Source organism: Pseudophryne corroboree, chromosome 11 (genome assembly GCF_028390025.1).
Source record: "Pseudophryne corroboree isolate aPseCor3 chromosome 11, aPseCor3.hap2, whole genome shotgun sequence".
In the NCBI taxonomy this organism is placed as follows: Eukaryota; Metazoa; Chordata; class Amphibia; order Anura; family Myobatrachidae; genus Pseudophryne; species Pseudophryne corroboree.
Window position 1 is genome coordinate 300,522,097 of NC_086454.1, and position 14,656 is coordinate 300,536,752.

The 14,656-nt window shown below is 48.4% G+C and overlaps 1 protein-coding gene across 1 annotated transcript in view; it reads right to left on the reverse strand.

The window, feature by feature from the left end:
* Window positions 1-14,656, reverse strand: part of PIEZO1 (piezo type mechanosensitive ion channel component 1 (Er blood group)) — a 277,074-nt gene that overhangs the window by 89,983 nt on the left and 172,435 nt on the right. Inside the window, exons 3-6 of the mRNA XM_063944250.1 lie at window positions 5,491-5,613; window positions 5,059-5,101; window positions 4,768-4,933; window positions 976-1,147 (exon numbers count right to left, since the gene is read on the reverse strand). Of these exons, the coding sequence (XP_063800320.1) occupies window positions 976-1,147; window positions 4,768-4,933; window positions 5,059-5,101; window positions 5,491-5,613 (504 nt within the window). The remainder of the gene's footprint in view (window positions 1-975; window positions 1,148-4,767; window positions 4,934-5,058; window positions 5,102-5,490; window positions 5,614-14,656) is intronic.

Genomic DNA, 14,656 nt, shown 5'->3' on the forward strand with positions numbered 1-14,656 from the left:
AGTGTTTTCCCTTATAGCATCTTTTTTATATATTTTTAACGCCAAATTAGTGCCCCCCCTCTCTGTTTTAACCCTGTTTCTGTAGTGCAGTGCAGGGGAGAGCCTGGGAGCCTTCCCTCCAGCCTTTCTGTGAGGGAAAATGGCGCTGTGTGCTGAGGAGATAGGCCCCGCCCCTTTTTCGGCGGCCTCGTCTCCCGCTCTTAACGGATTCTGGCAGGGGTTAAATATCTCCATATAGCCCCCGGAGGCTATATGTGAGGTATTTTTAGCCAAAAATAGGTTTTCATTGCCTCCCAGGGCGCCCCCCTCCCAGCGCCCTGCACCCTCAGTGACTGCCGTGTGAAGTGTGCTGAGAGGAAATGGCGCACAGCTGCAGTGCTGTGCGCTACCTTAAGAAGACTGAGGAGTCTTCATGCCGCCGATTCTGGACCTTCTTCTTGTTTCAGCATCTGCAAGGGGGCCGGCGGCGAGGCTCCGGTGACCATCCAGGCTGTACCTGTGATCGTCCCTCTGGAGCTAATGTCCAGTAGCCAAAGAAGCCAATCCATCCTGCACGCAGGTGAGTTCACTTCTTCTCCCCTAAGTCCCTCGTTGCAGTGATCCTGTTGCCAGCAGGACTCACTGTAAAATAAAAAACCTAAGCTAAACTTTTCTAAGCAGCTCTTTAGGAGAGCCACCTAGATTGCACCCTTCTCGGCCGGGCACAAAAATCTAACTGAGGCTTGGAGGGGGGTCATAGGGGGAGGAGCCAGTGCACACCACCTGATCCTAAAGCTTTACTTTTTGTGCCCTGTCTCCTGCGGAGCCGCTATTCCCCATGGTCCTTTCAGGAACCCCAGCATCCACTAGGACGATAGAGAAAATGGATTTACAGGAATACCTTCTATATTTGACATATGAGATGAACTAAAATATAAGCATCACAATAAGTGAGAGCAAGCAGGCTTCAGGTGGCATGCAGGGCACCATGATTACCTGCCAGCGCCAGCAGCATGAGTGCCAGTGACTTCCCCACCGCCTCAAGTAGTTTGTGAGCAGCCTCCTTGATCCGTGAGGCCAACACCCCATCCTGCAGAGAGGCCTGAATGTCTTCAGCGTCCTCAGCCTCTTCATCGCCGGCCTCAGTCACCCTCTGCTCATCTTCAGCCTGTGGACAGTAGTGAATGGGGGATTTTTAGTGCACATGCCATGTAGTGTACCTGCTGCTGCCATGGAAGCTCTACCACCCACTTAGGACTATGATAGGTAAGCAGATGCCAATGGAGAGCATGCTAACAATGAAGGGGTGGGCACAATCACACACAGTGCCACGCAGCATCACGTAATGTCCATTACAGTGTAACTGGGAGTCAGGAGAGCTGCGTGAAAACATGGCCTGCAGACCCCTCATATCAGGTCTGGATCAAAGAGCGGAGCAATATGCAATGTATGTACACTGCGCAATAATACAACGAAGAGAAACCAATTCATAAAATAGACTTATTAGTCCCTCCCATAATGCAGGACACTGTACATTTATATAGCAGACATGACAGGGTGCTGTACTGTGCCATGGCTGGTGAAGGGTTAGCGCACTCTACAGTTCTTGGCTCTCCCCAGTACTAAGTGATTTCCCAGAACCCCTTAACTCACTCAATACACATCTGCCGGTCACGGGTTTAATTCCACTTTGGCGTCTACTTAGAACAGAGTCCGGATCCAGAATGGAAGGAGCCAAAGCCTCAGATCATACCCTTAAAAAAGATTTTAAATTGTACAGATAGATCCCTCCAATATACACAGTGTCCATACCAAGTATTTAGCGCCAATCAATTTTATCACTATTATAACCCTCTGAAGTTTGGGGGGGGGGTTATCATGGGGAATTTTATAATGGTACACCATAAAGTAATGAAAACTAAATTAATACGTATCCATCCCCCTTGTTCCTGCTTAGTTGAAACAGGACGTCGTTATGTGACCGGCCACTGCATCCCGCCCAAAATCCCACCGGTCGACATGCCGACCAACAGGGATTATTCCCACTCGTGGGTGTCCACGACACCCATAGAGTGTGAATAGAACCTATGGCGAGCGCAAGGGGCTTCATTGCGCTCGCACCACCCGCCATCTCACAGCCGGGATCCCGCCGTCGGTACTGTGACTGGGGGGAAGTCACACATACCCAACCCGTTGAAACACCACTGGCAGATATTACAGGTCTCTATTACCTTCCAACACCAAGATGGATCATTACTTGTCCATTCTTCCTATCAATACTGTACTAGCTGAGACAGGTTATTTGGGGAGCAGTGATGGACAGCAAGTATGGAGTACTTGTCGCGGATATTTAACGTTTAACAGTTCGGAACATGCGAGGGCATTTTCTTAATTTTTAGATACTCCAGCGTCACTTTGCCATGTATTTTGGATAATTAGATTGTTGCAAGAAGATATGATCTTTAGGCAGAGGTTAGAAGTCTTTCGGCTGGATGTGATGGAATCAGAGATCACTGGAGGTGTGGGAAGCCTGCTGATCTCGGACGTTTTTTTAAAGGGGCAATCAATTTCAAGGCTTGATTTTGCCTTGTAAATGTTTGCCCCTTTAAAAAAAGCCATCAGAGATCGGCTGGTATCCCACACCTCCAGTGATCTGACTCCATTACATCCCACCGTTTATCTGTAATAGGGACCATTTATCTTTCTATTAATCCTAACATAAATTGCCAGTCCCTAACGCTGAAAAAAATGGTGTGTCGACTTGGCACTCAGGTCATAGACCCTGAAAAGCCTGGCGTGACCAGTTGGCACTCAGGTCATAGACACTGAAAAGCCTGGCGTGACCAGTTGGCACTCAGGTCATAGACACTGAAAAGCCTGGCGTGACCAGTTGGCACTCAGGTCATAGACACTGAAAAGCCTGGTGTGCCCAGTTGGCACTCAGGTCATAGACACTGAAAAGCCTGGTGTGCCCAGTTGGCAGTGAGGACAAACACTGCTACTTAAGTTTCTTCAGACAAGACACTCTCCATATGAATATTCTAGGTGACAAGTTGTAAACTTTTTGTAGACAAGTACATGGGATTTGATCAGCTGTAGCTTCCTCCTCTGTCAAAAGAGCCACCTTCGGAACTGTTGATTCATGTACATTACCTTCCATCAGAACCATCATCTTCAATAGGTCTTCCAACACACAGATTGGAATCTAAATGCTTCTCTGATAAGTGCCCTTATCTAGCAACTATGCTTAGAAAGTGGGAGTGGGGGGGTTGCTGAACTAATGGAATGTTGCTGTAGAGTCAAGGGGTCTCCCCAATGCCATTGCAATGGTCTCGGACTGGCTTAGAATACACTTTCATCTTCATTGCGAACCTTTTATTCTGGAAAGTCTATAATGCTGCAGGTCAGTGTTTCCCAAATACAGATCTCGCGGACCACTAATGGCCGGGTCACAAGTGAAGTAACTAGCAACACCTGTGGATGTTTTAAAATGTGTGTCAGCCAATAATGAAAACACCTGTTCCTCAGCAGGGAGGAATGGAAAACATGCAGTGTTAGGGATCCCTGCGGACTGGATTTAGGGAAAACTGCTCTGGGAAATCAGAGAATCAGGAGTATTTATATTTACCAAACAACTGATAACAGGTGACTCACTAATTACTAGTAATAAAAAAGTAAATTAACCTGGGAATATATTGCACCTGTTCAATTTTGAGATTCCATTTGCAAAGGGTATGACTATTTTTAAAATGCAATAAATCTGGGTTTAGTTTTTTTTTTTAATTTTAGGTTCGTGGAGAGGGTTTAAAGTTGGTTTTAGCTTTAAACTAATGGCTGCATTTCATCTATCGACTACCTCGCCGGAATCCTGAGCAATTACCTTTAGCCCTACATGTGAGACAGTGAGCTAGAAGGGGTGTGAATACTTTTTCAAGGCACTGTAGACTAGCACAGAAGTTTATAAAACTAGGGTGACCATATTATCCCTTTTACCTGGGACGCTCATGGATTACACCGGTTCTGTGGCTGGCTGACTTCAAGCCTACATTTCAGCTGGTTTTAATCAGCCACAGAACCGGTGTAATCGATGAGCGTCCCAGGTAAAAGGGATAATATGATCAACATAATAAAAACAACCCAAGCATGAATAATAGCTGTATTGAACCCATGGAATGATTCCATTTTTGTTTTGGAATTGGGAGGGTTAAAAAAACCAAAAACCCAGCAAGAACATCTGGACACACCGAAGCCGGGGTGAATGGTTAATGATGCCAAGGGAGGTCACATGACTGGCACAGCTGGACCTGCCTGCGTTACGCTGCAGGCAGCAATGTAAATACAAGGACTGGTCAAGGGAAAGAAGACTGGGAGCTCTGCTGAACATTTCACAACATACACAGCGGGTGGGCGCTGTGGAAAATAAGGGGGGGGGAGCCTGGGGAGGGGGGATGAACAGACAAGAGCAGCTTAGAATGTAAAAGGACATGAAAATAAATAACTTTAAGGGACAGCTAAAGTCAACAGCTCGGTTACAGTGCATCCAATGCTGTCCCCCCTACATAATCCCACATATAACCCGATCCTGGCGCAGACAAGCTGTGGCCTTCTACAAACAAGATGGTTAATAAATCAGGACATGGGGGTGTACTAAATTATACAGTGTGGAAATGCTGGCTGGTATAAAACCTCTGGAGAAGCGAGGTTAGAGGAAGTGAGAGGGCGTAAAGTGCAAACGCACAACAATGCCAGGGGTAGAACGTGTGTTCTGTCCAGTAGCGTAGACCCCACCTGCTCCGTGAGATCAGAGGACCTGTGGGGCCTCTCACTTGATGGCTGAGAGCTTTGCCGAGACACCAGGCGGTTGCACAAGCCGAGGCACACAGCAGACACCAGGAACATGCCGAAATCTGGGGACACCAGCCGCACTGTGTTGGCGATATCGTAGATGGGTAACCTAACGCAAAGAAAGGCAAATATGTCACCCACAGACTGACATTATTACATGCAGAAGTACTACAGATAATTCTATACATTGTTTCTATTATGGATTACACAAGAACAACAAAGGAGTACACTTACCGGGTGACGCCAACATGATGTGCGAGAACTTCCCAATCGCTGCCTAAACAATGAAAAAGAACAGGATAGTTTATAGCAGCACAGAAAGTATAATATAGGATAAGAACCAGAATCACTGCAACAGGAACAAAGCAGGCTTCTGCTGCACATACAAACCCAACATCTAATAGCAGTAACACAATGCTGGCGATGGCTATGTGTGGAGTTGTTATGTTCTCTCCGTGTTTGCATTGGTTTCCTCCTACACCCTAGAAACATGCCGATATGTCAATAGGACCCTTACTAAAGTGGACCCTAGTGTGTGCACCTGTGATAGACTCTGAGCTCCAATGGTGCAGGGACGGATATGAAGGATGTATGTACTTTAATACTGTGACACTATATAAACATTCCTAAAACTTCTCCCCCAATTAGATCCCCTATTATACGTACAGTTGTGGCCCAGCAGGTCCTCCAGACCAGGCACTGTATGGAGACAGACTTGGAAGGTGAGGTGGGCACACAGGAAGAGGATGCTGGTGGTGAGCAGGAATTTCAGCAGACGTCCAGTGTGACCTGCAGGAATAAAAATAAGAATTTACTCACCGGTAATTCTATTTCTCGTAGTCCGTAGTGGATGCTGGGACTCCGTAAGGACCATGGGGAATAGCGGCTCCGCAGGAGACTGGGCACAACTAAAAGAACGCTTTAGACTACTGGTGTGCACTGGCTCCTCCCACTATGACCCTCCTCCCGACTTCAGTTAGGATACTGTGCCCGGAAGAGCTGACACAATAAGGAAGGATTTTGAATCCCGGGTAATACTCATACCAGCCACACCAAATCACACCGTATAACTCGTGATATTATACCCAGTTAACAGTATGAAATATAACTGAGCCTCTCTACAGATGGCTCAACAATAACCCTTTAGTTAGGCAATAACTATATACAAGTATTGCAGACAATCCGCACTTGGGACGGGCGCCCAGCATCCACTACGGACTACGTGAAATAGATTTACCGGTGAGTAAATTCTTATTTTCTCTGACGTCCTAGTGGATGCTGGGAACTCCGTAAGGACCATGGGGATTATACCAAAGCTCCCAAACGGGCGGGAGAGTGCGGATGACTCTGCAGCACCGAATGGGCAAACTCCCTCCTCCTCAGCCAGGGTGTCAAACTTGTAGAATTTAGCAAATGTGTTTGACCCCGACCAAGTAGCTGCTCGGCAAAGTTGTAGAGCCGAGACCCCTCGGGCAGCCGCCCAAGAAGAGCCCACCTTCCTCGTGGAATGGGCTTTCACTGATTTAGGATGCGGCAGTCCAGCCGCAGAAAGTGCAAGCTGAATCGTGCTACAGATCCAGCGAGCAATAGTCTGCTTTGAAGCAGGTGCACCCAACTTGTTGGGCGCATACAGGATAAATAGGGAGTCAGTCTTTCTGACTCCAGCTGTCCTGGAAACAAAGTTTCAGGGCCCTGACTACGTCCAACAACTTGGAAGCCTCCAAGTCTTTAGTAGCCGAAGGCACAACGATAGGTTGGTACAGATGAAAGGCTGATACCACCTTAGGGAGAAATTGGAGACGAGTCCTCAATTCTGCCATATCCATATGGAAAATCAGATAAGGGCTTTTACATGACAAAGCCGCCAATTCTGATACACGCCTGGCCGAAGCCAAGGCCAACAACATGACCACTTTCCACGTGAGATACTTCAATTCCACGGTTTTAAGTGGCTCAAACCAATGTGACTTTAGGAAATCCAACACCACGTTGAGATCCTAAGGTGCCACTGGAGGCACAAACGGGGGCTGACTATGCAGCACTCCCTTAACAAATGTTTGAACTTCAGGTAGTGAAGCCAGTTCTCTCTGGAAGAAAATCGATAGAGCCGAAATCTGGACCTTAATGGAACCCAATTTTAGGCCCATAGTCACCCCTGACTGTAGGAAGTGCAGGAAACGGCCCAGCTGAAATTCTTCCGTTGGGGCCTTCCTGGCCTCACACCACACAACATATTTTCGCCATATGCGGTGATAATGGTTTGCGGTTACTTCTTTCCTAGCTTTAATCAGCGTAGGAATGACTTCCTCCGGAATGCCCTTTTCCTTCAGGATCCGGTGTTCAACCGCCATGCCGTCAAACGCAGCCGCGGTAAGTCTTGGAATAGACAGGGCCCCTGCTGCAGCAGGTCCTGTCTGAGCGGCAGAGGCCATGGGTCCTCTGAGATCATTTCTTGAAGTTCCGGGTACCAAGCTCTTCTTGGCCAATTCGGAACAAGGAGTATAGTTCTTACTCCTCTTCTCCTTTGGTATGAGAGGAAGAGGAGGGAACACATAAACCGACCGGTACACCCACGGTGTCACTAGAGCGTCCACAGCTATCGCCTGCGGGTCCCTTGACCTGGCGCAATATCTTTCTAGCTTTTTGTTTAGGCGGGACGCCATCATGTCCACCTGTGGTCTTTCCCAACGGTTTACAATCAGTTGAAAGACTTCTGGATGAAGTCCCCACTCTTCCGGGTGGAGGTCGTGCCTGCTGGGGAAGTCTGCTTCCCAGTTGTCCACTCCCGGAATGAACACTGCTGACAGTGCTAACACGTGATTTTCCGCCCATCGGAGAATCCTTGTGGCCTCTGCCATCGCCGTCCTGCTTCTCGTGCCGCCCTGTCGGTTTACATGGGCGACCGCCGTGACGTTGTCTGACTGGATCAGCACCGGCTGGTTTTGAAGCAGGGGTTTTGCCTGACTTAGGGCATTGTAAATGGCCCTCAGTTCCAGAATATTTATGTGTAGGGAAGTCTCCTGACTTGACCATAGTCCTTGGAAGTTTCTTCCCTGTGTGACTGCCCCCCAGCCTCGAAGGCTGGCATCCGTGGTCACCAGGACCCAGTCCTGTATGCCGAATCTGCGGCCCTCTTGAAGATGAGCACTCTGCAGCCACCACAGCAGAGACACCCTGGTCCTTGGAGACAGGGTTATCAGTTGATGCATCTGAAGATGCGATCCGGACCACTTGTCCAACAGGTCCCACTGAAAGGTTCTTGCATGAAACCTGCCGAATGGAATTGCTTCGTAGGAAGCTACCATCTTTCCCAGGATCCGCGTGCAGTGATGCACCGACACCTGTTTTGGTTTTAGGAGGCCTCTGACTAGAGATGACAGCTCCTTGGCCTTCTCCTCCGGGAGAAACACTTTTCTCTGTTCTGTGTCCAGAACCATCCCCAGGAACAGTAGACGTGTCGTAGGGACCAGCTGTGACTTTGGAATATTTAGAATCCAGCCGTGCTGTTGTAGCACCTCCCGAGATAGTGCTACCCCGACCAACAACTGCTCCCTGGACCTCGCCTTTATCAGGAGATCGTCCAAGTACGGGATAATTAAAACTCCCTTCTTTCGAAGGAGTATCATCATTTCGGCCATTACCTTGGTAAAGACCCTCGGTGCCGTGGATAGACCGAACGGCAACGTCTGGAATTGGTAATGACAATCCTGTACCACAAATCTGAGGTACTCCTGGTGAGGATGGTAAATGGGGACATGCAGGTAAGCATCCTTGATGTCCAGTGGTACCATGTAATCCCCCTCGTCCAGGCTTGCAATAACCGCCCTGAGCGATTCCATCTTGAACTTGAATTTTTTTATATATGTGTTCAAGGATTTCAAATTTAAAATGGGTCTCACCGAACCATCCGGTTTCGGTACCACAAACATTGTGGAATAGTAACCCCGTCCTTTTTGAAGTAGGGGCACCTTTACTATCACCTGCTGGGAATACAGCTTGTGAATTGCCTCTATCACTGCCTCCCTGCCTGAGGGAGTTGTTGGCAAGGCAGATTTGAGGAAACGGCGGGGGGGGGGGGGGGGGGGACGGGGGGGGGGGGGGAGGGAGACGTCTCGAATTCCAGCTTGTACCCCTGAGATACTACTTGAAAGATCCAGGGATCCACCCGTGAGCGAGCCCACTGATCGCTGAAATTTTTGAGACGGGCCCCCACCGTACCTGGCTCCGCCTGTGGAGCCCCAGCGTCATGCGGCGGACTTAGAGGAAGCGGGGGAGGACTTTTGCTCCTGGGAACTGGCTGTATGCTGCAGCTTTTTCCCTCTACCTCTGGGCAGAAAGGACGCGCCTTTAACCCGCTTGCCCTTATGGGGCCGAAAGGACTGTACCTGATAATACGGTGCTTTCTTTGGCTGTGAGGGAACATGGGGTAAAAATGCAGATTTCCCAGCAGTTGCTGTGGAAACTAGGTCCGAGAGACCATCCCCGAACAACTCCTCACCTTTATAAGGCAAAACTTTCATGTGCCTTTTTGAGTCTGCATCACCTGTCCACTGCAGAGTCCATAACCCTCTCCTGGCAGAAATGGACATTGCACTTATTTTAGATGCCAGCTGGCAAATATCCCTCTGTGCATCTCTCATGTATAAGACTGCGTCTTTAATATGCTCTACGGTTAGCAATATAGTGTCCCTGTCTAGGGTATCAATATTTTCCGACAGGGAATCTGACCACGCAGCTGCAGCACTGCACATCCATGCTGAAGCAATAGCTGGTCTCAGTATAATACCCGTGTGTGTATATACAGACTTCAGGATAGCCTCCTGCTTTCTATCAGCAGGTTCCTTTAAGGCGGTCGTATCCGGAGACGGTAGTGCCACCTTCTTTGACAAGCGTGTGAGCGCTTTATCCACCCTAGGGGATGTTTCCCAACGTGACCTATCCTCTGGCGGGAAAGGGTACGCCATTAGGAACCTTTTAGAAATTATTAGTTTCTTATCGGGGGAAGCCCACGCTTCTTCACACACTTCATTTAATTCCTCAGATGGAGGAAGAACTACTGGTAGTTTTTTCTCTCCAAACATAATACCCTTTTTTGTGGTACCGGGGGTAACATCAGAAATGTGCAACACATTTTTCATTGCCTCAATCATGTAACGTGTGGCCCTATTGGAAGTTACATTAGTCTCATCGTCGTTGACACTGGAGTCAGTACCGTGTCGACATCTGTGTCTGCCATCTGAGGTAGCGGGCGTTTTAGAGCCCCTGATGGCTTTTGAGACGCCTGGGCAGGCACAGGCTGGGAAGCCGGCTGTCCCATATTTGATATGTCGTCAAACCTTTTATGTAAGGAGTCGACACTGTCACGTAGTTCCTTCCACATAACCATCCACTCAGGTGTCGGCCCCGCAGTGGGTGACATCACATTTATAGGCATCTGCTCCGCCTCCACATAAGCCTCCTCATCAAACATGTCGACACAGCCGTACCGACACACCGCATACACACAGGGAATGCTCTGACAGAGGACAGGACCCCACAAAGCCCTTTGGGGAAACAGAGAGAGAGTATGCCAGCACACACCAGAGCGCTATATAACACAGGGATCCCACTATAAATTAGTGTTTTTTCCCTTATAGCTGCTTATATTATATATACTGCGCCTAAATTTAGTGCCCCCCCTCTCTTTTTTACCTTTATGTAGCTTGACACTGCAGGGGAGAGCCAGGGAGCGTCCTTCCAGCGGAGCTGTGAGGGAAAAATGGCGCCAGTGTGCTGAGGGAGATAGCCCCGCCCCTTTTCCGGCGGACTTCTCCCGCTTTTTCTGGAATTCTGGCAGGGGTATTTTTACACCTATATAGCCTTCCTGACTATATATGGTGTAGATTTGCCAGCCAAGGTGTATTATATTGCCCTCAGGGCGCCCCCCCCCAGGGCCCTGCACTCATCAGTGACCGGAGTGTGAGGTGTGCATGAGGAGCAATGGCGTACAGCTGCAGTGTTGTGCGCTACCTTGTTGAAGACAGAAGTCTTCTGCCACCGATTTTCCGGAACACTTCTTGCTTCTGGCTCTGTAAGGGGGCTGGCGGCGCGGCTCCGGGACCGAACGATCGAGGTCGGGTCCTGTGTTCGATCCCTCTGGAGCTAATGGTGTCCAGTAGCCGAAGAAGCCCAAGCTACCACCAGTTAGGTAGGTTCGCTTCTTCTCCCCTTAGTCCCTCGTAGCAGTGAGTCTGTTGCCAGCAGATCTCACTGTAAAATAAAAAACCTATATATACTTTCTTTCTAGGAGCTCAAGAGAGCCCCTAGTGTGCATCCAGCTCAGCCGGGCACAAGTTTCTAACTGAAGTCGGGAGGAGGGTCATAGTGGGAGGAGCCAGTGCACACCAGTAGTCTAAAGCTTTCTTTTAGTTGTGCCCAGTCTCCTGCGGAGCCGCTATTCCCCATGGTCTTTACGGAGTCCCAGCATCCACTTAGGACGTCAGAGAAAAGGACAAAGATATGAGGAGTGATCGTCTGCACAAGTACAAGCACCACCTGCAGCACTAAAAGACTTTCCAGAACTGTATTGGCACTGTCACCTCGCCCATGTCTCTTTGCTTAGTTGGTGCATATGTTAAATTAAACTCAATTAATGTTAACATTAATGTGGGCATACAGCACAAATGGTGTTTTACAATATCATGTGCAGCGTGTGGCAAATGGTGCATTCTGAACAGCCCTTCACCACACATCAATACATATTCTATTGGTGCAGACGCTGTAACTTGGGCCCTCATTCCGAGTTGATCACTCGCTAGCAGTTTTTAGCAGCCGTGCAAACGCATTGTCACCGCCCACCGGGGAGTGTATTTTCGCTTTGCAGAAGTGCGAACGCCTGTGCAGCAGTCTTCTTGCGGCCGCCAGTGCGAATGAAAACGTTGTTAGAACCTGTGCAAAACCACAAAGGACTTTGTACCCGTACATCGCGCGTGCGCATTGCGGTACCTACGTATGCGCAGAAATGCCGATTTTTAGCCTGATCGCTGCGCTGCGTACAACAGCAGCTAGCGATCAACTCGGAATGAACCCCATGATCTCTTCCACCCTGTGCCCAACCTTCTTACTTCATCAACTGATGCAGTTACCGGAAATGAACGATGTGGGGTTTAGTACAACACTCTTCAACTTTACCATTTTCAGTGAAAGTGCAGTTCAGTGCTTTATTGGGCATACACCAGCCTTGGCCCATACTCAGGAGAGGGTGGATGACACTGGAGCAGCCTTACCAACCCCAGTCCCCAAAACATATATTTTTTTTTTTATGGTGCCCGTGATTGCATAGAACAGATTAGCTAAAGCCAAAAATAAAAAAATTAAATCCTATACTGTAAGCTTTATGCATAAGCGCAGGGCATTTACCCCAGGTCTCCTGGATTTGGTGGTCACGTGACTAGTTTTATGCTCAGTGCTACATGTGGAGCATGAGGCTTTTATTAGCATTTATGTAGGGCAGTATTTCCTAAAAAAAGTTCCCACTTAGACGACTTCAACGCAACATGCAACTTTTACTAAACAAAGGCATGGCTAACGGGACAACATTAGTTGCCTTTCAGCCATGTCAGCACATAATCTGGCAAAAATTGTTTAGGGTTATTGCTGTTAAATATGGTACAGATCTGTTGGGCTTTCTTGCATTGGGTAGAATTATACAGATAAGCCATGCAGGCAGCTTCAGTGGCTACATCTGTAGCTGATAATATAAACATGCATGGCTGAAAAGCACAGAATACAGGACAAAGCAAGGTATTTAGTAATAGTTGCAGAACAAGGGTACTGCAACAATTAAAATTAAATCCAAAACGGAACCCAACCCTTGCAAGCCCTCATCCCCGCAGCAATAAAAAGATGTGAACATGTTTATAAGAAACGGTCTCTCAGGTGAAAAACAAATACCTCACAGATGCACAATGTGAGTGCGAGACAAAGAAACTTCTTCCTATGGCTTCATCGCAAGAGCAGTTTTCAACATGCGTGACTCAGACTTTCTAGAGACAGCTAAAACCCCAAGGAGAACTCTTACTCATTACGAAGAAAATCACATTACTTAAATACATTATAAGAGATGTGTGTCAAGCACTGGAGAAGGGATAAAGTGGAGAAATCGCCTAAAGCAAACAATCAGCGTGTAACTGTCCTTTATCTAGCACAGTCTCTGAAATGACAGTTAGGGGGGGATTCATGTGTAAGTAATAGGCACCTGGCGGCAGATATTCAATTGTTTTGCTGATGGATGCCATTTCCCACTATTTATTAAATCTGTCCACCCAGCACACCCTGCAGTTTGCACAGGTTTAGCAGAGACACGTGCGACACTTAATGGGCACTCACACCCAACTGAATATCACACGTCAGGCGCCCCAAAACAATAGAATTCCCCCTTACAAGCTGAACATTAAGATAACGTTTCCCTTAAAATAAAATAAAATAAAAATCACCCATTAATATCTTGGGACACTGAAATTCCGAAAGGGAGAGATGTACTAATCTCTGGAGATGGATAACGTGGAGAGAGATAAAGTACCAGCCAATCAGCTCCTAACTGCCATGGTACAAGCTGTACGTGGGGGGTTGTACTATGCTTTGGATGGTGATGAAGCGAGAGATAAAGTACCAGCCAATCAGCTCCTAACTGCCATGTAAAGTTATGTTTCACAAATAACAGTTGAGTGCTAATTGGTTGGTAGTTTCTCTCTCTCTACTTTGGGCCTAATTCAGACCTGATTGCTGCTGGGCAGGTTTCGCACAGCGGCTGATCAGGTCTGAACTGCGAATGCATCTCTGCCCAGCGATCGCCTCTGCCTGATTGACAGGCAGAGGCGTTCGCTGGGCAGGAGGGGGCGAGCCAGCGGCGTTGGGCTGCCGTTTTAGGGGCGCGGTCCGGGCAAAGCAGGCGTGCCTGGCCCGTGCGGGGGCGAGCCGCAGCGGCTGCGTAACACGCACAGCCACTGCGACCAGGAAAGCGACGATTAGCTCTCAGCCAGAGTGCAGGAGCTGCGCTGATAGGGAGCAAAAGCATCGCCGCCATGCAATGATTATGTACCTCTATGGCGGGGTGAGGACCAGACATGCGGGGCGGACTAGCCCTGTGCTGGACGTCCCCCGGCATGTCAGGGTGGCTGATTGTAGCCGTGCAAGCTACGATCTGGTCTGAATTAGCCCCCTTATCAGTCTCCAAGGCTTAGTGCATTTGCACCTAAAAGACAAGGACAGTCTGTAGTCCCGTAAGACACTTGTGCAGTCCTCAGATAGTGAGTGACTGTATTGCAACCTATACCCAGTAACTGAAAACACAGGTTTGCAGAGATCTTCTGTCCGAGGCCAGTAGTCTGGTGCCCTGGCATCTGGAGGTATTTACAGAGATGGGTTCCTCAGGCATATAGAGGTTCAGTCATTTAGAAAATCGCAGGCATGTCTTCAGGTTGAGGTTGTAATGTAAAACTGCTGGTGTTGATAGGTCTGTGGTGCTAAGGTCAATAAGGGCCCAGAAAGGTATTTATTGGGGCAATGGCAAGTTACAGAACACTTCTCCAGCTGGTGAATGGGAAGCAGTTTCCCTAGCATCAGCTGCAGCTAGGGGCTCCGTGTTTTACAGCTAGACATGTATATCACCCATGTGCACACGTCACATGCTGTTGGCAGGACTAGGGGCAATGCAACACTTAGCAGGCTTTCGGTCTCAGTTTTCATAGGAGAGATGCTGAGAGCCGTCCTTCTGAGAGGAGTCTGGTAACAGGTGATCAGCGTTATTTATGAATTGATGACGATGGGTACTGTCAGCGCACACAGACTGTCG